We start from the raw sequence: 27,454 nt of genomic DNA on the forward strand, positions 1-27,454 counted from the left end.
TGTGGAATTGTTTTTTGTCTTTTGCTGACTTAGATGCTGACATTTTAGAATTGGAGGAGCATGATGATCATTTTCTTTAAAAAAATTTTTTAAATGTTTATTTGTTTTGAGATGGAGACAGAGTGTGAGTGGGGGAGGGGCAGAGAGAGAGGGAGACACAGAATCTGAAACAGACTCCAGGCTCTGAGCTGTCAGCACAGAGCCTGATGTGGGGCTCGAACCCACGAACCGTGAGATCATGACCTGAGCCGAAGTCGGACGCTCAACTGACTGAGCCACCCAGGCTTCCCCAGATGATCATTTTCTTAATCCTGCTTTATCGCTGGTCATGGATTAATAACGGAATCCTTTCTTGTATTTTTTTTAGGCCCCGGCACTGTGTTTCTAGACGGCTAAAACAGCACCGAAATGCAAAGGCCACATCGCCATTTAATGCTCCCCCTAAAGTGAGCTATCCTAACCACTACCAGTAAAAAGGGAAAATCTTAAACCTCTCCCTTCTTACCCTGTGGAACTTTCACATAGAGATCGGTATTGTTGTGTACACTTAAAGTTTAAATTTGTTAATGTAAGTTCAGAGCTGTGACTTCATCCCGAGTCAACCTAAAACCCAAACCACTAGCGAGTGTAATCTTTTTCGTTTTGTGCCAAGTTCTGCCAATTTAGCTTAAGTAGCTTTGTGATTCTCCAAGTCGCCACTAGATGGAGAGCTTTTTTTTTTTTTTTTTATCATCTTGGTTAATCAGTTACACAGTTGGTCCTTGTATATTCGTGGTGTTGTATTTGTGAATTCTGCAGATCTGCCTACCAGCTAAAATTTGTGACCCCCCCCCCCCAAGTCGGTACACGGAGCACCTTCCCTGTCATTCGGGGACATGGGCGGAGGGGCAAAGACTTTGATTCTCCCAACATGCGGGTGCCCAGCTGAGCTTGAACAAAGGGATGTTCTGCCTTCTGGTTTCGGCTCTCACACTGTCATCACATGTCTGTTTCACGGTCTGTTTAGTGCTACTCTGGCAGTTTTGCGCTTTCTGTTGGTGACTGCACCATTTGAAATGGCCCCCAAGTGTAATGCTGAAGTGCTAACTAGTGTTCCTAAGGGCGAGAAAGCCGTGATGTGTGTCTGGTGGGGAAAGGAAGTGTATTAAGCCCCTTCTTTCAGGCATGAGTTGCAGTGCTGTTGGCCACAAGTTCGGTGTTGTAAACCGACAACGCATAGGATGGTGTCTTCAACACATGAGTCAAGATTATGTATTGAGTTGTTTACAGAAGTGTTGCCACTAGAGGCTCCTGGGAATCTACCCCCTGTGTGTCCTCTAGGAGCGGATGATTCAGTCTCCACCAATTTGGCGTCTGCGGAGACTTTATAGACCGTAAAACTACCACAAATAAGAGAACCCACTGCACTTTCTCTGGTCTTCGAGCTCAGATTGTCCTCCCGGCTTTTGCGCAGGCTCAAACAAATTCCTTCCAACCCCTTCCTCTCCCAATTCATGTACTGTACAGTGTCCTTTCACTTTTCAGTTCGTTGTCCATAGTAACGTGAAAAGTTTTTACAAAGAGAGGGGAGAATTTTTGTGTTAGGGAAAGTTGAACAGTGGTCCAGAATGGATGTGTTGGAAGAACGTGACCATCGTAAGAGGGAGCCTTTTTGCTTTCTGGTATTTTTGACATTGATGGAGCCTTGTCCTCCCCATCAGTGAAAAAATAATGGAGCATTGAAGCAAATAATTAGATCTCTCCGTACTCTACGTATTGTAGTCAAACTGATTGCTGTTACTCTTAGTTTGTAAAATGCACCAAAATTTATCATGGGCCATTCTCACACCAGCACACTGTCCTCAATGTGGCTGGGTTTGACATGGGGCTGTGGCTTGCCTTCCGCAGGCTCTGCAGCTCGACATCCCAGACTGTTCTGTGCTATTCTTGGAACATCTTTGCCTGCATATTTTTTTCTGCCATCCTGTGTGCGGTGACCTGGTCCCTCTACCCAAAGGAAACCCTGTGTCGAAGTAGGAGACAGTCCATCAAGTGGGAAACCCTGAGCAGTAGTAGAACCCTACCATGATGGAAGTCTCTGGGGTGAAGGTTCTATGAAAGGGTTCATTTTCTCCGGAAACAAACACAACCTCACAGACTGCCATACTGTTGGGTTTCTGTGTCACAGTGGGAAGAACACCCGGGAGTTGGTTTAAATCATTCACTGGTGTGATCTGAGTTAATCTCTCTGAGACTATTTTTTCCTGCATACATTGGAGGGTCAGGGGTTCCCCCTGTGTGTTCAGGAGTCTCAGAAACCTGTTTGTTGACTCTCCTAACCCAAGCTCAGCGAATGTCACAGAGACCCAGGTTTACGGGGACCAGCTGGGTCAGAAAGACCCGTGTCACTGTCCAGTGAGGAGGGCTTGGGTGACCTTTCCGGTTCCTGACCTGGGACCTGCTTCACTGACAGCTTTCAAGTCCCCCCCCGCCCTCCCCTTACCCTCCCTCACATTTCTAGAATTGGAATCTCTGGCCTCAGAGAAGTTGATGTGATCAAGGCAGCCATTTTTACTTGTGGACAGATTGATCACTCCCACAGGAGGACTACGTTCCTGTCATTTGGGTTTTCAGACCTGACTTAGGGCACATGAGACAGAGCCTCCGGTGACAGGCCTCTCCGATGTGGGTGAGTCAGTAGGGAGATAGCTGAGGGGACGCGACCCCTATCTACTCAACTTCTAAGGGAGGCTTCGAAAGTCAACTCAATTTAGTCCTTTTTGGATAAAGCAGCTGGGGAGGGGCGTCCAGAGCGTCAGACCTGTCCAGAGAGCCCCCTGCCTCTCGGGGACCAGGAGGGTGACAGGTTCTGGGATCTTCTGGAAAAGAGGATTGTGGGGGAGGGGTGGGCCCTGGCTTTTCTCCTGCCGGAGTACAGGCTCACGCACATGCCCGGCCCATTCCGGTGCTGTTCCCCCTTCGGGACGGCCCTGCTTTTCCCTTCACTGAAGTTCCTTCTATTGTTGCCGGACGCTAATTTTGACATACCTGACGTCCTTTCACTTGAGATTTAAATACTCTTCAGATGGAACACATCCCCTTTCAGATATTCTGAGCAAATTCCTATGTTCTTTCTACCTCTCGTAATAACGTTGGAGAAACTACTTTTGGACCAGCCAGGGATTATTCTATTCACTTGGGCCACAGTGACTGGGACATAAATAGAAAGGGTTAGGTCTACTTTGAACCGGTTGGAGAGCTACCATTTTTAGATTTTTTTTTTTTTTTTTTTTTTGTCTGCTTGTGAGATGCCAGGTATTTTATCTGGATCAGAAATTATCCTTGTAGATATTCTAAGGATCTGGAGGTCAGCTAGGTGCCACTGGTGTCCTTTTATTTTATTTGTTCTACCCTTTTCCCGGGGACAAGGCTTCCCGGCCTTCCAAGCCCGACTCCTGTCCAGATTTCCCTGGTGGGTTCAGGAGCTGGTCTGTGGCCTTGATGAAGCAGTGCCTTCTGGGAAAGAGGGAGCCAAGGAGGTCCCCTAGAGAAGCAGTGCACCGAGGAAGTTCAGCGGATCCCTCTCCTTTGGGTCTTGCTCCTGTAGAATCATCCTGGTGCCCCAGGACTTCCTGACCCAGCGCCTCCCCCCTCGACGGGGGTGCGAGGAAGCCGGGGTCCGCACCCAAGTCCACCGCGGGCTGCAGGCGTCGTCCCTGACATGCGCCTTCACCCGGCCCCTAGCTTGTCGGGTTAGCCCGGCCAGAGTCCGGGGCCGACTCTCCTGCGGGGTCACTGGCTATGACGCTCTGCTCTCCGTGGGCCTCCACACACCCCTTCACTGTCTGTAGGATGATTTGGAGTCTCCGGTCCAGGGCCAGCAGGTGGGGCTCCGTGAGGACGGGGCTGAGCTCGTCTTCTAGCAAAGACTCCCGCATCACGTCACTGAGTCTGTAGTCGCCTTGGGCCAGCAGCTGCAGGTGCGAAAGCGTTTTCTTTTTTATCCTGGAAGGACAAAGTCAGAGGAGGCAAGGTAAGTAAATGCAAAGGGAAAAGCCTGCCTGAACTCTGTTCCCCGCAAGCAGCTATTGTAGCTGATGTCCTGGGAGCCGCCTTCCCCGGGGTCTTTTCGAGCCCATTTTAACGAAAACCAGGGAAAAGGAAATAAGCCACATTGAATGGCATCTCAAGGAGATTTAAAGCCAACGAGAGAAGAAGCTTCTGGCAGGTGACATGATGAGGACGTTTGCCATCTCAAAAGCCAGCCTCCAGGTTGTTCCTTGCCAACTTTATACGATTTCTCTGTGTCAGGTTCTTGGAGGGATGGCAATGGGGTGGAACCAGTCCGGCCTTTAGGAATTTGATTTCTTCGTATGTGGGGATCCGACTTGCACTCAGATGTGTAAGCAGCTTAATTGTCCGACTGGCTTTCTCAACAGCCACTGCCTCGCCTGAGGAGGACAGGGAGGGATGGAGGGAGGCACGCTTAAATGAAGCTAGGAAGCGGATAAAAAGCATGCTTCGCTCTGAGTTTTCCAGCTGGAAATGAGAGGTGATTTTGCTAGGCGCGCGTCTCGGGATTTCTACTTAGATCTGGATACTGCACCTGAGCAGGTGGGCCATTTCACGAGCCTGACTTGAGCCCCGGAGAGGTGTGGAGGTGGATTAGACATTCTCTAGAGAACGGCGGCCGCACAAAGTCTAACTACCTCCTTTCAACCTGATGTGAGTTTATGGGACTTTTTTTTTTTTTTTTTAAAGATTTTATTTTTAAGTACTCTCTACACCCAATGTGGGGCTCGAACCCCCAACCTGATCTGAGATCAAGAGTCGTGTGTTCTACCAACTGAGCCCAGCCGGGCGCCCCAAGTTTATGGGATTTCCATCAGGATCTTAGACCCGTGAGCAGGTAGGAATCTGAGCTTCTGTGAATACTGAGCGAAGCAGAGATGTGATTAGTCCCGTTGAAGACCCAGGCTTTGCAAGAGTGAGATCTCTGAGTGGGTTAAAGATTAAAGTTGGCAACCGGAGGGTTTGCAAGCCTTGAGGTCCTCAGTCATCCTATGCTGAAAGGTGAAAGAGGCTGTTGCCGGGGACGGTTCTGTGGCTGTACCAGAAAGGAGGTCATTCCCTTCATCCTTCCCACCGGCGTCCTAGCGCACACTTGAGACCTTCAGAGCGTGAAGAGTCGCAATCGTGACCTGCCCCGGAGCTGAAAGCTTACCTGCAGCACTGGGACAGCGGTGACAGGATGGAGAGTTCGTCCTGGGAGTGTCGTCCAAACCTAGAAGGGGACACGGGCTGTCAGGGTGGCCTCCTTCTTAATGGTTGCCTCTCTCCTCTACCTCAGCCTTGTTTTGACTCACAGCCCTGGGGTAAAACGCCGGGGATCGTGGTGGCTTCCTCTCCAGCCCCCTCCTCAATCAGCTCACAGAAGCCTCTGTCCAAAGATGTGCATTCATTCGTTCATTCGTTCATTCATTCATTCCCTAACTACAGGGGACCAGGCAGTGAGGATGAACCGTGTGTTCTGCCTCCAAGACTGAACCACACGGTAAAAAAAAAAAATACGGAAAACGTGAGTCTGTTTCACTAACACTCCCAGGTAGGAGGGGACTCTAGCGTCACTTAGCAAAGAGGAAGAGGAAAAGGAAGTGGAAGGAGTGGGGCAGGGCGGCCGGAAACGGGACGGGGAAGGGCCTCCCGTTTGCCCCGGGCAGCCGCACCAGGGCCACGGCCTTGGCCCCCTTACCCTCTGGCGTTGTCAAGGTGAATAAGGAACCCGTCATCCCCGAATTTGGTGAACATCTCGTAATGGTGACGGTCCATGTTCCCTGTGAAGGAGGGCAGATGCTGCGGACCTCTGAGCTCTCCCGGGCACGGAGGCCTGTCACCGGCTGAGGCCGGACTCCGAACCCAGGGCCACAGGCTGTTTCCCCGGGGTCCTGAGTGGAGCCGCAGAGGGAGAAGGGAGCCAACCCAGGCAAGCAAGCCCTCCGGTGGGCCGTTTTCACACCGCGTGCCTGCCTCCCGAGTGACGTCCTCTCTGAAGAGGGGAGCGTGGGAACTTCTGTCGTCTGGGACCTGGGCCGCTCCCCAGCTCACTCAGTCCTCGCGCTCCAGGCTGCAACTCTTCTGCCCAAGGTCACGGCGAATCCCAGCCCAAGAGCAGGGCGGGGCGGGGGGGGGGGGGGCGCCGCTGCGGCCCAGGGCCCGAGCCCGGGGACCTACCTATCAAGAAGTCGAAGATGGCCATGTCGATGATGTTGAGGAGACGGCGGCTGCTGTTGTATGGGTAGATCTGTTTCACTGTGTCGCAGTACAACGGATTGACCTCCCACCTGAGGGGGAGAAGAAGTCCTGGGGCTGGAAGAGCCAAGATGGCAAGGTGTTGGGGGTCCTTCTCACACCTCCCCTCGCCCCCTCCGATCCCTGCCTCCCCGATCCCACCCTGGGCTGCCGGCAGGTCCTGGGCATGCGGGTGGTAGCTGGGGACACAGGAGGCCCCCGGGCAAAGACGTGGGGGGGGGGGCTGCAGACCCCACGTGGGGCGAAGAAGGTTCTGGGTCCTGAGCATCCATTCTGCTGGGCGCTATACTCCTGGCTGGGATATCGCGTGCCAGAGCCTGCAGCTCCTGTCACCGAGCCTCCTGGACCCTGGCCCTGAACCATTCGGAGCCCCCCTGCCAGGCCCCCAATTCTCTGTCACCTCTCCCTTTCCTATGCTCCTCTGCTAGAATGCCCCCTTGTCCCTGTCCATCTGCTGGGCTCTGACCCTGCCTTCACGAGTCCCCGAGGATCTGTCCTGTCCTCCAGAAACCCTTCTCCACTCACTTCTCCTCAGCAGTGGCTGGACGGATGAACCTATGCATTCCGTCACCTGCTAGAAACTGAGCGCCTGCTGTGGGCGCTCAGCCCACAGCCATAGGGAAGCAGGCGTCCCTCCCATGGGCTCCTCATGGGCTCGTGTGTATGACAAGCAGCTGTAGCACTGTGTTTTCATACTCAGGCTTCTTGTCTGACCACCCCACTAGGCTGGGAGCCTCCCGAGGGGAGAGCCTGGGTCTTTGGTTTCCATACCCCCTGGCTCACAGTAGGCTCTTTGTAACTGAATCCATGAGCGAAAGGGGGAGACGAGGCACAGCTGGTTCCAGGATCCATGTAAGGCAAATGGTCGGGGGCAGCTTCTGGGGTCCAAAAGCCAGGCTAGCCGCCAGGCCTTGGGACAGGGACTATAGCCACTGTCAGGGACAAGCCTGGAGGGCCGGGGGCAGGGCACTGTGGCCAGGGGGCCAACTCACTCCTCTTTTCCTGCCAGCGAGTAGGAGCGGATCCAGGGGTTGGGCACAGACAGCCTGGGGGCCAGGTTGAGGGACGGCAGGAAGGCGGAGAGGGAGCCCTCTAGCAGGTGCGGGTTACCGCAGACGGCGTATTCAGTCTTGCACATGTATGGGCACTTGGCAAAGAAGCACACGTTGCTGGCTGGAGGGTGCGGAGGAGAGAGAGGACTAAGAGAAGGGGGCAAGGCCATTTTCCAGCGCCCCCCCACCCCCAAATCCTCTAGGAGGGAAGGGAAACCCTGAACTCACAGCTTGGGAAGAGGCAGAAGAAGAAGAAAATATTGCATTTCCAGATGTCAGGGCTTGTGAATGCTTTTTTTTTTTTTTTTTTCCAATTTATTTATTTTGAGAGACAGACAGAGCCAGCGGGGAAGGGGCAGAGAGAGAGAGAGAAAGAGAGACGGGGAGAGAGAGAGAATCCCAAGCAGACTCCATGCTGTCAGCTCAGAGCCTGAGCCAGGGCCCGAACCACAAAGCATGAGACCGTGAGCTGAGCCGAAACCCAACAGTCGGACGCTTAACCGACTGAGCCTCCCAGGCGCCCCGTGAATGCTTTTAGACTGGGGGTGCTGGGTACCAATTTTCAAATGTCGCAGGACAGAGAAAGCGTGGGACCCCGCCTCCCGGCGTCCCATCCGTGTGATTAGAATGCTCTTTGTTTGCATGGGTAACATCTGATGCCGGGGAGGCTGGCGCTGTAGCTCACGCCCACACAGCCTGCTTGGCATCTCACATGCGTGATGCTCGGGGGCACCAGGGGGGGAGCGTCAGGGGCAGCATATACCCATCCCGGTGGCAAACCCTGCTCCGGCCAGTACTCCACCTGGAGAGACGAAGAAAACACTCTGCAGGATTTCATTCTTGGTGACCTCTAGGATTTCCTTGGTGACATTGACTAGCCTCCCCACTGTGGGTGGCACTCGTCGGAAGTCCAGAATCCTGAAAGAGACAAAGCCTTGCTCAGGGAGGGCGGTGGTGGCCCGTTGGACGTCGACTGCCATTCCCGACCACGGCCAGCCGAGGGCGCTCTGCGCTACTGAGCTGACCGTGCCCAGGGCAAACCCGTATCGGAAGGGGTGGAAAAGGAATCCCGATTCCGGCAGGCCTCCTGGGCAAGCCTTCGCACAACGCAGGCCGTGTCCTAGGTCAGAGCTTCTCGTAATTCCATGTACGTAACGAGTCACCTGGCATCTCGCTCATTTGCAGGCTCTGACTCAGTGGGTCCAGGGGGGAGCCCGAGATTCGGCATTTGTGAAAAGCTCCCGGGTGGTGCCCCCTGGCGGCCAGTCCGTAGAACACACCTTGAGTAGCAATGCCGGGCAAATAGGAGGGGAGGAAGTTTAGGACCGCGCCTTCACCTTTTAACATCGTTTAACTTTAAGACTCCTGGGGTACATGGGGGTGAATGCCTTTTCCCCGTCTCCAGAGCAGGAAACTAGAGCAAAGGGCAAGGTCAGCTCCAAGGTGGCAGCCTGAGCCTCCTGGCAGGGTTCGTTTTCTCTCTAGGTCATTCTTCTCATTACCTTAGAAACCTTGTGTTTTTCAGTGGTGGGGCTGAGTGAGGAAACGCGTTGGGTTCAAGGGCAACACTGAGGCTCATGAATGACCGGGTGCCAGAAGGAAGAAATGCCAGGGGCTTCCCACCTGGGGGTCTGCCCAGCGCCCCTCTCTGGCGGTCAGCCCTCCAAGTCCACGCCACATCCCCGGGGCCCGGCCCTACCTGTCCAGGTGGAAAGCTGCAATCTCAGCGTTGTGTCTCTGGAAGTCGATGAAATAGAAGAAGTCGGCGGGTGTCTCTTCATGTCGCTGCTGTCTGGAAGGAAGGGAGGAGTCACGCCCTGGACTCAGACTTCAGCGGGAGCCTGAGAAGAGAGCTGAGAAGCGTGATCGCAGGGAAGGGGAAACATGCTTTCATGCTTTTAAGGTCCGTGTGCATGACGGAGCGGGACACCACGGTCGGCCTGCGGCTCCCTGGGCCGGGGGCAAACCTGCAGGATTCTCCCCGGAGCTTGTCCGGCAGGCACTCCCCCTACCAGGTCTCCTGTTTGAGCAACTTTGGAGACAGCGGCTGATTCTTTTAAAAAGTAGTTGAGTCCAGGGGTGCCTGGGTGGCCTAGTCGGTGAAGCGTCCGACTTCGGCTCAGGTCATGATCTCCCGGTTTGTGAGTTCGAGCCCCGCATCGGGCTCCGTGCTGACGGCTCGGAGCCTGGAGCCTGCTTCGGGTTCTGTGTCTCCCTCTCTCTCTGCCCCTCCCCAACTTGCGCCTGTGCACTCTCTCTCTCTCAAAAATAAATAAATTAAAAAAAAAAATTTTTTTTAAAAGTAGTTGGGTCCGGAAGAAAGACAGACATCCTTCAGCAGGTGTAAACAGAAGAGAAGGAGCGGCTGGCACAGACCCAGGTGTCAAGGGTTAGGGGTAGACGAGCAGGCGGGGCGGTATAACAGGAATAGTGCCCTAGGGTTATTATAGTTTTTTAAAAAAATTTTTTTAACGTTTATTTATTTTTGAGACGGAGAGAGACAGAGCATGAATGGGGGAGGGTCAGAGAGAGAAGGAGACACAGAATCCGAAACAGGCTCCAGGCTCTGAGCCGTCAGCCCAGAGCCCGACATGGGGCTCGAACTCACGGACCGCGAGATCATGACCTGAGCTGAAGTCGGCTGCTCAACCGACTGAGCCACCCAGGCGCCCCAGGTTATTATATTATAGTTTAGTACAACCGATATTGAAGAACAGAGAGGGTCCAGGTCTTAGGGTGACAGGGGTGAGTAATCGAGCCTGTCCCCTCAGAGAAACCTCAGCTGGGTCCTGAGAGTGAGCCCAGCCAGAGGCTCGAGGGAGGCTGGTGCAGAGGAAATTGATTTATGTACATTTTAAAATTTCTAACGGATTCCTGAAAAGCGACAGCCTGCCCGGGTGTGACGGGCCGGCTGGCGTGTGTGTTCAGGAAGGTGCCTCGCGGTCATCACGGGCAGCCTGGGTGACCTGCCTCGACGCTAAGATACAGAAGGACGAAGACCTTTGAGCAATCGTATCATCCATCGTGTGGGACCGCGAGAGAGCTGCAGAGGCCATCCACGGGTAAATAAGCACAATGTTGCAGAAAGCTATAAACACACAGCCCCAGCAATTGAAATAGTGACGTGCGCTTTGCCAAGAAACACAAGTCCTAGAAACCACAGCGAGAGGCTGCCCAGAAGCAGGGATTCTATTTAAAAAGGGCGCAGCCACATTTAGTGGACCGGCCTCGGTGCCCAGGCCTGCCCCGCATCTCCTCACCAGCGTGGCCTCTGGATGTCTGGGCAGCAAGGACCGTCCGTGTGTCCCAGTCTCCAAATTTTAATTCCTGAAGAATATCCAGAAGAATACATCCAGGCATCCATCCCTAAGATTACACAATCTTCCGGCCCTTTCTAGAATTTTCTAAAGCATCTTTTCCCTGTTTTTGTAAGGCATATCTAGATGTGATTTTAAACTTGAAAATCATTTTTACCTGGGTGCTTCTCAGGCTTCGGCAAGCGCTGACGTATTTCTCAGTATATATGTTGCATATATCACGTGAAAAATATAATCTTGAATTCTGGTCAGAATTGAAATCATCTGAAGACGTTTTTAAGAAGGGACAAATTTTTTTTTTTTTTTTTTTTTTTTTTTTTTACTGTAAGTTACATGGAGAAATAAACGCATGCTTTTCCAAGGAAAACATTTTTAAACGATGCTGTTTGGGTTTGGACTAAATTGCGTACAGATGCACATTTGCACTTTGTGTTACCGTGTAAGAATAGACACAATGTTGGAAACTTTTGCGTTACGCTCAGAGAGATAACCCTGTTCGTTTGAACAGTCTTTGTATTTTGTTTGGTAAGTGACGGGGCAGGCAAATACTTCCTGTTCTTTCCTGCAGGAAAACGTGGCCCGTGTGAGTGGTTTTCGTCCCCACGTATGAAAAGCCACAGTGAACCTCATCCGCCCTATGTTAGCTTTCGTTTTAAAAGCTCACAGCCGTGCTCGTGTGCCGGATAAGAATTCTGCTCTGAGAATGCAACTCGTGGAGCCGATGAGGTGAGGTGAATTTGCAGATTTCTCATCGTTTTTTTGGTTTATTTAGAGAAAGAGAGAGCCGGAGTGGGGGGAGGGGCAGAGACAGAGGGAAAGGGAGAGAGAGAATCCCAAGCAGACTCTGTGCCATCAGCACAGAGCCCGACTCAGGGTTTGATCTCACGAACCTCGCATGATCGTGACCTGAGCCAAAATCAAGGGTGGGACGCTTAACCAACTGAGCCACCCAGAGGCCCCAGTTTATCGCTGTTTTTATGTTTCTCTTTAATGCCTCGTGTTTCTACATCCGCATTCCTTCTGCCTCCTCTCTGTAACCAGTGCTCACCTCTGAGCCTGCGCTCACCCCGCATGACTAACCATAATAATCGTTTAAAGCCCTGTAATTCCCCGAACTTGGTGGCTCTGTGTTCGGCCGAGTGGTGCGACAAAGAATCACCTGCCTTCTCCCGGAGGCTTGGCTAAACCAGCCAGGTGTGCTCGCTGGGATCACTCCCTTTAAAAAGGAACACACAGGGCGCCTGGGTGGCTCAGTCGGTTAAGCGTCCGACTTCAGCTCAGGTCACGATCTCGCGGTCCGTGAGTTCGAGCCCCGCGTCAGGCTCTGGGCTGACGGCTCAGAGCCTGGAGCCTGCTTCCGATTCTGTGTCTCCCTCTCTCTCTCTCTGCCCCTCCCCTGTTCATGCTCTGTCTCTCTCTGTCTCAAAAATAAATAAACGTTAAAAAAAAAAAAAAAAAAAAGGAACACAATTTTCCCCCAGTATTGCTCACTGGGATCGCTCCCTTTAAAAAGGAACACAATTTTCCCCCAGTATTTTATATGCCTGAATACGAGATGAGATCCCCTCCCAAAACTGTCCCTCAGAAAAGTGAACTTCTCTATACTTGATTCCTTGCCTGTTCTCAAATGACACAGCCTCCTCTTAACTTATTTTGTCAGGGATAGACTCCTTCAGCAGAGATGCCTCCATTCTGCGTTGGGTTTTATTACCGACAGAACTGGTTAAAACAGACTGGTGGCAGTGAAGGGTGTAGAACTTAACATTCTTTCAACATTGGCCCCCAACTTGACCCTGGTGACGATGATGATTGACATTAAGCATTTTGGATGAGTGATGGTTCACTGGGTGGCTCAGTTGGTTAAGCGTCTGACTCTTGATTTTGGCTCAGGTCATGATCTCACAGTTCGTGGGATCGAGCCCCATGTTGGGCTCTGTGCTGACAGCGTGGAGCCTGCTTGGGATTCTCTCTCCCTCTCTCTCTGCCCGTCCCTTGCTCACACTCTCTGTCTCTCTCTCTCAAAATAAATAAATAAAATTTTTTTGGATGAGCGAGGAAAGAGTCTGGAAGGAACAGGCAAGATTTCTATGAATCTACATATCGTTTTATAGGATGGGGTCTTTTTCATCAATAAATTAAACATAGGCAGACATTCACTTTTTCATGTATTTTTCTGATAAGTTACAGGTTGAAATTGACCAAATAACTAGGTGTTTGGATTCTCACACGGGAGCAATGGAGGATCCCCTTATGTAGCAGCGGTTCCCAAGGTCGTCTGGCCTTGGGATCACAGGGGGAGCTCCCAGACCAGTCCTAGTGGACTCCTGGAGGGTGGGACTCAGGCATCAGGCTATTTATTTATTTATTTATTTATTTTTGAGACAGAGAGAGACACAGCATGAATGGGGGAGGATCAGAGAGAGAGGGAGACACAGAATCTGAAACAGGCTCCAGGCTCTGAGCTGTCAGCACAGAGCCTGACGTGGGGCTCGAAGTCAGGAACCGTGAGATTGTGATCTGAGCTGAAGTGAGACGCTGAACCGACTGAGCCACCCAGGCGCCCCAGGCATCAGGAGATTTAAGGGTCCCCAAGTGATCCCAGTGTACACAGAAGCTCTCTTTAAAGGGGTGTTTTGCCAAAGCAATGCACGTACTAAGGCCTGTCCGTTACCAGAAGGTTTGGACTCTAAGTCGGTCTAATTGGATCCCCTGGAAGACAGTGCTTTCTGGCAGAAAGCGTGACCTGGGTAACGGGAACCCCCCTTGCGCCATTTTCCCTTGTGCGTGTCATCTGCAGGAGGGACAGTGTCACCTCAAAAGTCCCCAGTCTTTGAGCTATAGACCCTTTGGGGCCAGGAATCCATATGCACACCAAGCTCTGTCTGTAGACTGACTGCATAGTATTTCGCCCACACATCTGTGCCACAGTATTTTATTTTATTTTTTTTTTAATTTTTTTTTTCAACGTTTATTCATTTTTTTGGGACAGAGAGAGACAGAGCATGAACGGGGGAGGGGCAGAGAGAGAGGGAGACACAGAATCGGAAACAGGCTCCAGGCTCTGAGCCATCAGCCCAGAACCCGACGCGGGGCTCGAACCCACGGGCCGCGAGATCGTGACCTGGCTGAAGTCGGACGCCTAACCGACTGCGCCACCCAGGCGCCCCATGTGCCACAGTATTTCAAAGACATGTATGTGCTGTTGTTAGGAATAAAACCGAAATTAACGTAAAGGTGTAATTTTCTCCCTAGTACCTTTCTTCATTGTCTAGTTTTTCAGTCATCTATAAAGTAGACTTTGTGAGGGTCCTGGGCCTGGAAACAAAAGTGGGGATCAAGTATAGAGGTGCAGTGGGAGTTCTGCAAGCCAGCCGTCTGGGTTTGAATCCCAGTTCTGCTGCCTGCAGCAGGGAGGTTGGGGCAAGGTGGCCCCTCTGTGACAGTACCTGGCCCATAAGCCTATTGATGACCCAAGATCCAATCAGGTAAAGCATGTGGCCTAGATATGAGCAACGGCCTGATCAAGACTGCCTTTTACGGTTTTTCACGATCACTAAAATCAGTTATACGCTTGGGCAGACTGCTCCCAAGAGAGCCCATAAAGGACTAGCTTGAAGGTTTTAGCCCGCATTTATTAATTTTTGGTCAAAAGTCCCTTACGGCTGCCACAGCTGGACGTGGAGGTGAGGAAGGCAGTCACTTACCTCATGGGTTTGAACATGGCCTTCCCGAAGTCTGAGAACCTCAGAACCAGCTTGAGGTGGACCCCACTGGGTTTCACAACTGTAAGGGGGAGAAGCGGGGAGTTAACAATCCTTCTGGGCCTAACCTCGGGGCTGTGAGCCTTTGTTCACTCAAAAAACCCAGCTGATGGGGCGCCTGGGTGGCGCAGTCGGTTAAGCGTCCGACTTCAGCCAGGTCACGATCTCGCGGTTCGTGAGTTCGAGCCCCGCGTCAGGCTCTGGGCTGATGGCTCGGAGCCTGGAGCCTGTTTCCGATTCTTTGTCTCCCTCTCTCTCTGCCCCTCCCCCGTTCATGCTCTGTCTCTCTCTGTCCCAAAAATAAATAAACGTTGAAAAAAAAAAATTAAAAAAAAAAAAAAAAAAAAACCCAGCTGATTTCTTCTCTTGACTCTTAATAAGACCCCGAAGCCTAGCGTTTGCTTTCAAAACCTTGCAGGGTAAGGTCTAGCATGTCAGGCCACGGAGAGTGGATCCAGGGGCTCAAGACATTACTTTGTCTGCTGTTGTGGGAACAGGGCAGACAATGCGGGATTCCCCAGACAGACACTCACTGCAAACCCCAGAAAACGTTTTCCTAAGAAGAACCACCACTGTCTTCCTCTTTGTACCTCCGTCCCAATGGATTCTGGTTGTGCCACCTGTTACATTGCACTGGGCGAGTTTATCTACATCTCTTTCCATTCGACACTGCATACCTGGGTGAGACAGGGTCTGGTGAGTAAGACACCTGCGGGGGCACCTCCGTCACCCTGAGCTGAGCGCTGCCTCTAGGGATGTCATGGAGCCCTTCACACGCTTTGCCCCATCCTGGGCTTGCTATAAGGCCCGTGACAGTTGGGACAACGACTTGCTCAACCTTTGTCTTCTATCAAATGGCAAAGGGCAGGTGCTAAACTAAAGGAAAGGGGAGCCCCGGGCCCTACAAACTTTCTTCCAAACCTTTGTCACATCATGACTTACACGGGGATTTCCCTGTTCGGTAAGTATTGCCGTCAATGCGTGAGGTTACTCATCGCTGGCGGTGACTGGCCTGTGGGCCTCAGTGTCCGGCCCAGACCTGCCCACGCTGAGGGCTGGGGATTCCGGTGTCCAGGCACAACTGTACCCAATTCATAGCACCCTGGGAGGGGCTATAGCCCACATTTATCTTTTTGATTCTTTTCATCATTTACCCCGGTGGGTCTCAACTTTGGGTACCTTAGAAGCACCCAGAGGGCTTCAAAATTCTGCTGCCTGGGGATCACCCCATACAACTGAATTAAAATCTCCTGGCGGGGGGAGGCCAGTACATGGTACCTTTTAAAGCTCTCCGGGCAACTCTATTACGGGGCCAGCTTGAGAACCGACGATGTTGTTAATTTCCAGATTCCGATTCAGAAAAGCAGAGTGGGGATGGAAATTTTGCATCCCTTTTCTATTTTTATTTTTTTTAAGCAGGCTTGGGGCCCAGCGCAGAGCCCAGCTGGGGCTTGAACTCACAACCCTGAGATTGAGGCCTGAGCTGAGATCAATGGTTGGATGCTTAACTGACTGAGCCACCCAGGCACCCCGACATTTTGCATTCCTAGCAAGCTCCTTGATGATGCAGGGACCCCAGGCTCACCAGCGGGGCCTGGTAACTGTCCCTCTTAAAATCCCTTTTCTTTTGTGTGGGTGGGTGGGTGGGGGAAAATGTCGCGTTCCCAGAGATTAGGCAGAGAGAGTCATGCTCCAACTTCCGACCAGAAGTGGACCACAGAGTGGACGATGGGCCCCCCCTGTTGTTGCCAAATCTTGGGGTTCACAGGGCTGTGGAGGGGAGGGGGCTGGACAGAGGCGGGGCCGGGCCACTTACTCTGGGTGCAGTCACAAGCCCCAAGCAGGGCTTTCTCGTCCTGACTGTAATCTGCAAAGAAGGAAAAGGGCAGTGAGAACATCCAGGCTTGTTCCTGGAAGAGCCCACCACACAGGGCCCTCGACTCTGGTTTAGACCGCAGTAGGGGAGACGGTGAGGCGGCCCAGGGGGCCCTTGCCCACTCAGCAGGGCACGTCCTGGGGCCCCAGCTGGCTGCAGCCTCCACCCTGCTCCGTCCCAGGGCCCGTGCCCTCTAGCCCTTCAGCGGGTACTCGAGCAGTGCCTGGGTGAGTGAAGGACGCTAGTCTGGTCTCTGCTAGAAAGTGGACTGTTGGAGTGCTTGAGAGCCCAGACCTGGGACACAGCAGGTCTGTGTTTGAATCCCAGCGCCGCCACGGGGTCTTTGGCTGAGCTGATTAACCTCTCTGAGTCTCAGTTTCCCCGCCTGTAAAATGGCCGTGTTAAGGTCTACGTCACGTAGTCACTGTACGAAAGATCGTTGACAGGTTCCAAAGGAGCATCCAATAAATGGTGGCAAAACCACCATCCTCTAAGTGTGTGGAAACTCTTAGGGCTCTCTGATGGGGTGGTGAGGCGATCAGAATGAAAAGAGGTCTTTCAAAGGGGGAAAGGATCAATGGCCAGCCTTGTCTTCTTCTTACCTATCAGGTGTCAGAGTCAACCCTTTAAGATTCCACGCTAGAGCCCAGCCCGACATGGTTTACGCAGCTTCTCTGGGAGAAAGTCAAGGCGTCCCACAAGGCGACCCTGTGAGTCTCACCAGCGCTGACGGTGGGAGAGCGCCTCATGTCCTGGAGGAGTTGGCGGACGACAGGGCTGGACCGGGGGTACAGCCCGTGGCGGCTGATCCCCAGGTGGAACTGGATCCAGCTGGCGTCAAGTTGGAGCTGTAGTGGCGCGTCCAGGGAGGTAAGGTTGAGCTGTTCTTGGTACATCTTGTGCCGCCTGAAAGAGCAGAGAGAGTTTTGTTCTGTTTCAGTTGGGCTACGAGAAGGCAGAGACTTGCGAAAGCACCGTGTCTGGGCTCTCTATTCATTCCTTCATTCATTCAGCAGCAGTATTAAGCGCCCACTGTGTACCCGGCCTTTTGCTGTGCTTAGGATACCTTGGCGGGGGGGTGGGGGGAGCAAAACGGGCACACGCCTTCCTTGCCCTCTGAGCGCTTACAGTCTAGCGAGGGCAACAGATGCATGGTTACACAGTGTCATACGCAAACACACAAATACCTAACTATAAACCATGACAACCACGGCAGAGGAAAAGAGTAGATGATGACGAGTAAAATTGGGGACTTCCTGTAACTGGGGATCTCGGGGAGGTGTTCTGGGCGTCTCCTGTGCACTTTTCCACGGAAAAGTCTGTATGTTATATTTCCCCACTATTTTCTGACCTTCGGAAAGAAGGAAGTGAATGGAGGGCAAGGATCCCTTAAGTAGAGACAGATTAGACAATAGATTAAACGATGAGTCATAGAGGAAAAGAAGAATTAATTAGCCATTTACTGCTGGCCCACTCAAGAGCCTTTTCTACCAGGGTACAAATAAAAACCAATGCCAGTGCCCTACGGAGGCCAAGAGTCTAGTTTGGGAGACAAGTTGTAGGTCTGTGAAATCATGGGAGCCAAATAGAAGGCAGTTTTAAGTTGACTGCTAGATATGTGGTTCAGACTACCCCCTCGCTCCCAATATTTTGGAGAAGGGCAAGACTGGTCAGAGGAAGGCAATCGGGGAGGAAGGTGGTCTTCAGCTGGATCGTAACGAATGGGGGGCGTTTGGATTGAATGGGGTGTTACAGGGGTGCGTGAGGAGAGGCCGGCGGGCGACAGGTGTATCTAAGGATTAGAGAGGGAGGCATTATTTCAACAGATGGTTGAATAAAAAGGTGGAGGCTTCCAGTTGGAAGGCAGAGCAAATTAGCATGATGTCACCTGGCGAGGAGACGCTGACTGCAGGGGAACGTGGGATTTTGGGGGCAGGGAAATGGTGCTCCTCTATGCGCATATTTCTCAAGCTGATGCCACACCTCTGAGGTCTGTGATGGGTTGGCGTGGGTTTTTAAAACATTTTTTGGGCTATGATTTTTGATTTCTGAATTCTGTCATTGTGAATTCTGTTAAGAATAAAGCATCCAGTAATGTAGCCGAGTCAACATTGACTCACTGTTTTGTAAAAACATTTAATTACATATGAATTCATTTTGATTTTGGAGTTTTCCTTTGTGAGCCAACACATTTTCTTTGTCCAGGTCCTGCCGTGTTTTAAAAGCTTTTGTGTATTTTAGGCACTGTGTCCACATTGCTAATGAACCCTGACCCACCGTCTTTAGCTCAGATGCCCCAATAAAATACCACTGACCGGGAGAGTCAACCGCAGGCATTTATTTTCGCACGCTTCTGGAGGCCGAAGTCCAAGATCAAAATGTGGCCACGTTTTGATTTCGCCTGCGCCCCCTCTCGCTTTCTCTCGGCCTCGCGGATGGCCGCCTTCGTTGCTTCCTCACGTTGTCTTCTCTCTGTGTGCGAGCATCCCTGGCGTCTCCTGCTCTCATAAGGACACCAGTCCTATTGAATTAGGGCCCGCTCTATGTAGGAATCTTGGGGGGCGGGGACACAAATCGGTCCACACTACTTCCTCATTTACAATCTTTGCGGCTAGTGGCCAGGAAGGTCCATGCCAGAAGGCTTTCCTCAACCCCAGCCAGGAGGTCAGGAGAGAGAAGGGGTGCGGACGGCGAGGTAACTCTACATGGACGGAACTTCCTTTCTGGACACATTTCTACCCATCTACAGAATTCAATTAGACTCACATCTGTCAGGCGGAGCTATGCATTTCCATTTTCTCCTTTATCAGCCTCTCCGGGGGGCTAAGATAAGTACCTGGCAGCAGTGTGTGTATATCGGCCCCCTCTGGCCACCGTAACAAAATTCTGCAGACCAGGTGGCTTAGCCAACGGACATAGGTTTCTTGCAGTTCTCCAGGCTGGCAAGTCCAAGGTTAAGGTATGGGCAGATTCAGTTCTTTTTTTAAGAAAATATTTATTTATTTATTTTGAGAGAGAGAGAGAGAGAGAGAACATGTAGGAGCAGGGGAGGGGCAGAGAGAGAGAGGAAGAGAGGGAATCCCAAGCAGGCTCCACACTGTCAGGGCAGAGCCCATCGTGGGGCTCGAACTCATGAACCTTGAGGTTGTGACCTGAGCGGAAATCAGGAGTCAGCCACTTAACTGACCGAGCCACCCAGGCGCCCCCAGATTGCGCTCTGGATGAGGGTTTTTACTTCTTGACTTGCAGATGGCCACCCTCTCGCTGTGTCTTCACGTGGAGAGAGGGGAACCTCTCGTTCTCTTCTTGTAAGGATACTAATCCCGTCATGGGCCTCTACCCTCCTGACCTCATCTAAACCTCATTGTTTTCCAAAGACCCCCACCTCCAAATACCATGGCCGTGGAAGTTAGGGCTTTGACATATGAATTTGGTGGTGGGGGTGGGTGGGTGCAGGGGACTCACAAGCATTCAGCCCATAAAAGTATGAGCTTCATTTCTCCACCCTTAACTCATCCGTAGAGCACACTTGCTTGACATGCAAGGGAGAGCACACTCCCCATCTAAAGGGGACAGCTGCCATTAAGTTTCAGCTAACAGGAGTCATGTCTTGTCATTGTTCATTTATTTATTCATTCATCAAACATTTATTGACTGCTAGACGCTGATCTACATATTGGAAATAGGGCCGTGTACAAAACAGAGCGTTTGTTGTCAGGAAACTTACATTTTCCTGAGAAATCTTTTATTCTGAGTTTTCAAGAGAAGCTAAGAATCCAGATATGTTTTTCGTTTTCTTTTTCTTTCTTTTTTTTTTTTTTTAGAGAGAGTGTGCACAAGCGAGTGGGGGAGAGAGAGAGAGAGAGAGAGAGAGAGAGAGAATCTTATTTTTTTTTTTTTAACGTTTATTTATTTTTGAGACAGAGCGAGACAGAGCATGAACAGGGGAAGGTCAGAGAGAGGGAGACACAGAATCCGAAACAGGCTCCAGGCTCTGAGCTGTCAGCCCAGAGCCCGACGCGGGGCTTGAACTCACAGACCTCGAAATCATGACCCGAGCCTAAGTCGGCCACTTAACCGACTGAGCCACCCAGGCGCCCCAAGACTATCTTAAGCAGGCTCTGCACTGTGGTGCCAAGCCTGATGCGGGGCTCCCTCTCATGACTCTGGGATCATGACCTGAGGTGGAAATCAAGAGTCAGACATTTAGCCGATTGAGCCACCCAAGTGCCCCTAAAAATCCAGATTCTGATCACAATGTATAATCTCCTTTTTAAAACATGTTGACTTAAAATTTAAAACATCCCCAGGGTGCCTGGGTGGCTCAGTCGGCTGAGCGTCCGACTTCAGCTCAGGTCATGATCCCGCCGCTCGTGGGTTCGAGCCCCTCGTCGGGCTCTATGCTGACAGCTCAGAGCCTGGAGCCTGCTTCAGATTCTCTGTCTCCCTCTCCCTCTGCCCCTCCCCTGCTCACGCGCTCTCTCTCTCCTTCAAGATAACTAAACAGTTAAAAAAATTACAAAAAAATTTAAAACATCCTGTGTAGGCTGGGTATACGTAAAAAGGGAACGAAGCCCGTACTGGAAGAGACACCTGCACTCCCGTGTTCACTGTGGTTTTATTCGCAAGAGACACGGAAGCAACTTCTATGTCTGTCAGTGGATAACTAGGTAAAGGGACGGTGGTATATCTGCACCATGGAATATTATTCAGCCTTAACAAAGAAGATCCTGCCCGTGGACGAACTTCTGGATGAGGCCCGGAGGACACTGTGCGAAGGGAAAGAAGCTGGACACAGGCAGGCAGACACTGCGCGAGCTCGCTCATATATGGAATTTAACACAGTCCAACTCATTCATTGCAGCAGAGAGGGTGGGAAGGTAGTTGCAGGGGCTGAGAGGAAGGAGCACTCGCGAGAGCTTAGTCAAAGGCTACAAAGTTTCAGTTACAAGATGCGTTAAATTCTGCGGATTCACCCGCAGTGTCACCACAGTTAAGGATACTCTAGTGCACGCTTGACATGGGCTAAGAATGTCGATTTTAAGTGTTTTCGCTACGTGCGCGCACACACACACAGGGTAACTATGTAAGGTGATGGATAAGTTCACTGGCTGCATAGTGGTGAATTATTTAACAAGGTATCGAAATATGAAGCTCTGCACCTTACACACATATAGGCTTTGTTGATTACACCCCACTAAAGCTAGAACAACAACAGCAACAACAAAATAACAAAATAGCACCCCAACCGTGTTCAGTGCCCTTTGCCCTTAAATCAGATGCAGATGTGACCTGAGTCAGTGCAGGGTGGTTTTAAGACACCCTGTCCCCCCGGCCCCGTAGCTGTGGGGAAGTCCGAGCACAGAGCAGACAAGGCGAGGGAACTCTGTTATTTTAAGACTTTGGTCTGCAACAGCAGAAGAGACAAAGACGGCTGAGACCTCTTGCCGGAGACAGCAAGCCGGTGGCAGCCATCCAGCCCGGGGTGCGGGGAGATGTGAGCCTCTGTGATCGTTCTTCAACATGACCCGTGTCTTATGATTTATGACAATCAGGGGAAAGGACGCATTGTTGACCAGGTCTGTAGGCCTCCCGCCAACTTTTCCTTATGTTATTAACATTTATTTTTATTTTAGCGACTAGTCAGGCCAGACTCTGAGGCTCAATCTCAGTGGCCTGCTGGCCTCTCTTGGGAGTCTGGTGGAAAGATTGCACAGGCCGGAGCTAAGCTGGTCACCCCGAATCGGAGCAGCGCCCAGAGCAAGTTAGGAGGAAGAGCCTGGCCGAGGGGGGTCTGGGCACAGGGTGTGGGGTGGGGCGCTCCGGGCACAGGGTTGGGGGGGGCGGGGCGCTCCGGGCACAGGGTTGTGGGGGGGCGGGGCGCTCCAAGCTGATGGGTTCCAGCCGCAGCAGCAGGCGGGGAGGCAGAGTCCAGAGAAGGAAAAACATGTGGCAAATTGAGTGCAACTTCTGGACGAGGACAAATTCCTCTTTAAAGCATCCACGTTTACTGCTAGGTGGGGACAGTTGGCTCTCTGGCTTGTCATCCTGCCCTCGCCAGAGCCAGTGCCATAGCCTGGGGAGAAGGTGGGGCGGGAAAGAAAGGGTATCCTTCCTACTGCTTTTCTGTTTGTTTTGAATGATTAAATTAGGGCTGTTAAGGGTAATATCTTTTCCTTTCTTCCTTCCTTCCTTCCGTTTATTTTTGAGAGAGAGAGACAGAGCATGAGCAAGGGAGGGGCAGACAGAGAGAGGGAGACAGAGAATCCGAAGCGGGCTCCAGGCTCGGAGCTGTCACTGGGGGCTCGAACCCACGAACCGCGAGATCGTGACCTGAGCCCAGCTGGCACTTAACCGACTGAGCCACCCAGGCGCCCCCTTTTTTTAACCCCAAAAGGCACACCGCCAGCCTGCGCTCTGATCAGGGTTGTCAGTGGCAAGCATGAAAGCGGTGAGCGTGGGGCGGGGTGAGGGGAAGGGGGCGTTACCTGCTTTCTTTCCTGTTTGTTATACTTAAAAAAAAAAGGACAGTCGTCTTCTAAAAAAAGCAGGTCAATCAATATGGCAACAGTAAATCCCCTTATGTTTTTGAAAAGATATAGCGCCTGGGTGGCTCAGTCAGTTAAGTGTCCCCCCCCTTGGTTTTTGGCTCAGGCCGTGATCTCAGGGTTCGTGAGTTCGAGCCCTGCGTCGGACAGCGCGGAGCCTGCTTCGGATTCTCTCTCTCCCTCTTTCTCTGCCCCTCCTCTGCTCAGTTTCTCTTTCTCTCAAAATAAATAAATAGACATAAAAAAAAAAGGTATGTGTGTGTGAGTGTGTGTATGTGAATGTGTGAATATGTGAGTGTGTATATGTCAGTGTGTGTATGTGAGTGTGAGTATGTGAGTGTGTGCATATGTGTGTATATGTGAGTGTGAGTGTGTCAATATGCGAGTGTGAATATGTGAGTGTGCATATGTGAGTGTGTGAGTGTGTATAAGTGTATGAGTGAGTATATGTGTGTACGAGTGTGTGTATGTGAGTGTGAATACATGAGTGTGCATATGTGTGTGCATATGTGAGTGTGTATAAGTGTGTGTATATGAGCGTATGTGAGTATGTGTGTGCAAGTGTCAGTATATGTGTGCATGTGTGTATATGAGTGTATGTGAGTATATGTGTGTGCAAGTGTATATGTGTGTATGTGTGTGTGTTCATATGTGAATGTGTATGTGTATGTGAGTGTGAGTGAATATGTGAGTATGTGTGTGAATGTGAGTGTGAGTATATGTGTGTGAGTGTGTATATGTGTGTATATGTGAGTGTATGTGAGTGAGTATATGTGCGAGTGTGTATGTGAGTGTGAGAATATGTGAGTGTGAATATGTGTGCATATGTGAGTGTGTATGAGTGTGTGTATATGAGCGTATGTGAGTATATGTGTGTGCGAGTGTGTATATGAGTGTGTATGTGAGTGTGAGTGTATGTGTGTGTTCATGTGAATGTGTGTGTATGTGAGTGTGTGTATATGTGAGTGTGAGTGTGTGAATATGTGAGTGTGTATGTGTGTGAATGTGAGTATGAGTATATGTGTGTGCGAGTGTGTATATGTGAGTGTGTATATATGTGTGTATGTGAGTGTGAGTGTGTGTACATCTGCTCGTCTTGGTTGAGTACCTGGACGCAGCCTCCATGCTTGGACTTTGCAGGCATCTGAATGGAACAAGTCCCGTCCTCTAGCAGCTCTGGGCCGGGGTCCCCCCATCTGCCCTTCGCGACACCTCCCTCCTGGGGCGTTGCGCACTCGCTCTGGTTTTGGCAAATGGGATCAGCTCCCCGCTATGCGGCCACACACCGCAGAGGGCTGGAGCTCGGCCATCTCATCTAACCTCCAGGTTCCAGTCAGGGCTCTGGAATTCATTCCCCACGTCCACAATTATTAGGGACTTTTTTTGTTTTTACTGTAAACACAGCCACTCCCTCAACCCCATCTTATACGTAGACAACAGGAGAGATGCTTTTCTCAATAATCTTCATTATTACTCAACATCCTTGCTTCATTTCCAGACTCAGAATTATTGGTTTGGTTGGTTGGTTGTGTTCTAATGTCTTATTTATTTATTTTTGAGAGAGAGAGAGAGAGAAAGAGGGAGGGAGAGGGAGACACAGAATCCGAAGCAGGCTCCAGGCTCTGAGATGTCAGCACAGAGCCCGACGCGGGGCTCGAACTCACGAACCGCGAGATCTCGACCTGAGCCGAAGTCGGACGCTTAGCCGACCGAGCCACCCGGGTGCCCCTTAAATCTCTTCTGTAGAGACTTCCAAGGCTTTGGTCCATTGTGACAGAAACCCTCACCCATGGAACTCCTTCAAGGGCCATCTCAAAAGCCCTTGACTCTTGCAAATAAAGAAGAAACACAAAAGCAAAACACGAGGCCTGTTTCGGGCGACAATAACGACAAAGGCAAAGCTCTTTCCCTGCTGGAATGAGATGAGCGTGTCACAGAAGGGACATTAATAAGCACAGTGCAGCAGAGCGGGAGCTCATCAGGAGTGCAATAATAGAAAAGGACACAGGGTTTTGTGTCACAAAGACCTGGTTCTGCCTCCTACCAGCAGAGTGACCTTGAGGATAGGACTAGGTGCCATTGCTGTGCTCACAGTACCTCCTCTGGGCCCGTGACCCCCACAGGAGATACACGTTCTTCTCCCCAGTTTGCTAATGGAAAGACTGAGGACAGGGCATGGCCTTAAAAATAAATCTAGGCCCTCTGAGCCTCAGTTTACCCATTGTGCAAAATGGGGATCCTGACACCTACCTCATTGTATCATAAGAAATTAACTGCAGTAATATCCAGCCACAGAGAAGGCTTCAAAGAATGGTTGCTCTTTTTAATTCTTATTCTTATTCTTACTGTTTATAAAGACTGGAGGTCAGGGGCGCCTGGGTGGCTCAGGCTGCTAAGCATCCAACTTCAGCTCAGGTCATGATCTCACGGTCCCGTGGGTTTGATCCCCGCGTCGGGCTCTCTGCTTTTAGTGCAGAGCCCCCTTCAGATGCTCTGTCTCCCTCTCTCTGCCCCTCCCCTGCTTTCGCTGTCTCTCTCCCCCCCCCCCCTCAAAAATAAACATTAAAAAAGCATAAAAAAAAAGACTGGTGATCAGGCGAATAAATTTTCAAAAATACGGTTGCAGTAGGTAAGGAGAAACCACCAGCTTTGCAAGCCAGAGCAAAATCCTTGGAACGTCCCGTGAGCAAGGGAGTGACATCTAGGTCATCTGTTGCACTAGACACCTCCACGTGCAATGCTTTGGCACATCCTCGGGGTCAGGCATCGTCCACGGGACCTCGGAATTCTTCTGCGGTCCCTTGGTAGGCACACTGAACACTAGCTAAGGTAGCTTCGAGGCATTAGGGATAGAAGCTGGTTTTCACCTTTTGAGTGCACGGGCGGGTCTGGCCTGGGGACCCTGGGCTACACGGGAGCCTGGATTCCCATTTGCTTCTCGGCAGGTGACTGGCTGAGAGCACGTGGAGGGTGCCAACCTCCCTTGTTCCCCCTGGGATCCTGAGGGCACAGCTGCTGGGGTGCGGTATTAATTAGCCAGGTGCTGGGAGTGCGTCAGGCAAGGCGGGGAGACAGCTGTGCCTCCCAGGGGTCAGGAAGGATCCGGAAGGTGCTCAGCGGCTTGGGCGAACTCGCCAGACTCCCGGTCACTGACCACACGGCTTCAGGCCTGAAAAACCTCCCTGGGGCCTGAATTTCCTTGTTTGGGGGAAATGGGAAAAAACAGAATTCACCACCTCTGCCCCCAAACAAGGCCTAGGTGCCTCTGTTACATTGACACAATCCCTGTGCGCTGGGGTCCGGCCCCTTTGGAAGAATTGTGGCACCAAGCTGGGCAGGTATGCACACGACGATATTCTCTGCGGGCCACTCCGGTGCAGAAGCCAGCACGGTATCAGAAGGGGGAGTTGAGGCCCCTGTTTGTTCTCCAAAACCAAGGAGCAAGCTATCCGTCCCCGAGGTTACCAGGGGCAAAGCTCAGGCATCCGACTCCTTTCCCCTGCAAATCATTTCTCAATCTGGTAATTTTACCTCCACAACCTCTCGAATTTCCCTCTCTTCCTGCTCTGCCCTCACGCCTCTCACCTAGACCCTGGGATGTCCTCTTCCCTGATGCTTCTAACTCAGCCTCCGCCTCTGCCTCCTCTGCCCCCACAGCCAGACTGACTCACGGCCAGACTGACGGGAGAGCTCAGCTCCAAGTGTGCACCTCCCTCCTACACACCCTCCGCTAGGTCCTCGCTGCTCACGACATCCAGTCCAAACCCCTTGCTTTTGCATTCCCCAAGATGGCCTCTCCTCCTGGTTTTGGACTTTCCCCCCTTTCTGTCCTACCTGACTCCTGTGCTCAACGCTCCCAGACCTTCCTCCCGCCTCATGCTGTTCCTTCGTGTGGTACGCTTCCTTCCACATCTTTGTCTCAAGAATGCCTTCTCAGCCTTCTAGGCTAAACTCCCACAGAGCTTCCTCTTTGAAGCTCTCCTGGTCCAACCACCGGATGTGATCTTTCTTTCTCGGACCCACAAATTTCCACACAACTCCCGTGTCTTCTACTGCTCTTGCCATATTCGGAGGAACGGTCATTTTGACCCATTTCTCACTCTTTCTAGCACATCGCAGACAGGGGCAATGTCTCGTTCATCTCTGTCCCCCTTCCAAAACCCAACACAGCCCCCTGCCCGCAGAAGGCACCCGTGTTTACTATGGAAAGAAGTCGGAAGCTCTCAACCGACACATGCCGTGGCTCGAGCCTATTTTTGGTGTCAGTGGGTTGCAAAACATTTCAGGGATTTGACGGTCTGTAATTCAAAACGAATCTGGTCTTTCCCCCCTTGCCCTCAGAGAAAACTTTCTGAAAACTTCTTGACGCTGGATCCTTAGCATTTGGCAGGTAAGAGGCGCTTAATAAACATTTGTTGAGTGAATGAATGTGCTGCTAATCTCACACACACTGAGCGCACCGCTCGGTAAGAACCACCTACTGTGTTTTTCTGGAAAGACAGTTAATAGAAACCACAAGCTTACTCGGGAGAAGCTGGTGTCCCTGCTTTTTGGATACCATATGTTTGCTATAGTATTAACATCTCCAGAGATCCTACCTGCCATCCTTCCT

The 27,454-nt window shown here is 51.4% G+C and overlaps 1 protein-coding gene across 2 annotated transcripts in view; it reads right to left on the reverse strand.

Annotated features, from left to right (window-relative positions):
* Positions 1 to 3,352: 3,352 nt before the first annotated feature.
* The window catches only part of FAM20A (FAM20A golgi associated secretory pathway pseudokinase), a 50,442-nt gene continuing 26,340 nt past the window's right edge, over positions 3,353 to 27,454 (reverse strand). Inside the window, exons 2-11 of one of the 2 annotated variants that reach the window (XM_045489538.1) lie at positions 17,016 to 17,200; positions 16,235 to 16,285; positions 14,362 to 14,440; positions 9,040 to 9,132; positions 8,143 to 8,258; positions 7,281 to 7,461; positions 6,211 to 6,320; positions 5,732 to 5,813; positions 5,204 to 5,263; positions 3,353 to 3,984 (exon numbers count right to left, since the gene is read on the reverse strand). In XM_045489538.1, the coding sequence (XP_045345494.1) occupies positions 3,720 to 3,984; positions 5,204 to 5,263; positions 5,732 to 5,813; positions 6,211 to 6,320; positions 7,281 to 7,461; positions 8,143 to 8,258; positions 9,040 to 9,132; positions 14,362 to 14,440; positions 16,235 to 16,285; positions 17,016 to 17,200 (1,222 nt within the window). In that variant the 3' untranslated portion in view covers positions 3,353 to 3,719. Of the gene's footprint in view, positions 3,985 to 4,013; positions 4,431 to 5,203; positions 5,264 to 5,731; positions 5,814 to 6,210; positions 6,321 to 7,280; positions 7,462 to 8,142; positions 8,259 to 9,039; positions 9,133 to 14,361; positions 14,441 to 16,234; positions 16,286 to 17,015; positions 17,201 to 27,454 lie in introns of those variants that run through there. The other variant, XM_045489539.1, reaches the window with a different exon arrangement.

The sequence above is a fragment of the Leopardus geoffroyi genome, chromosome E1 (genome assembly GCF_018350155.1).
Source record: "Leopardus geoffroyi isolate Oge1 chromosome E1, O.geoffroyi_Oge1_pat1.0, whole genome shotgun sequence".
NCBI lineage: Eukaryota > Metazoa > Chordata > Mammalia > Carnivora > Felidae > Leopardus > Leopardus geoffroyi.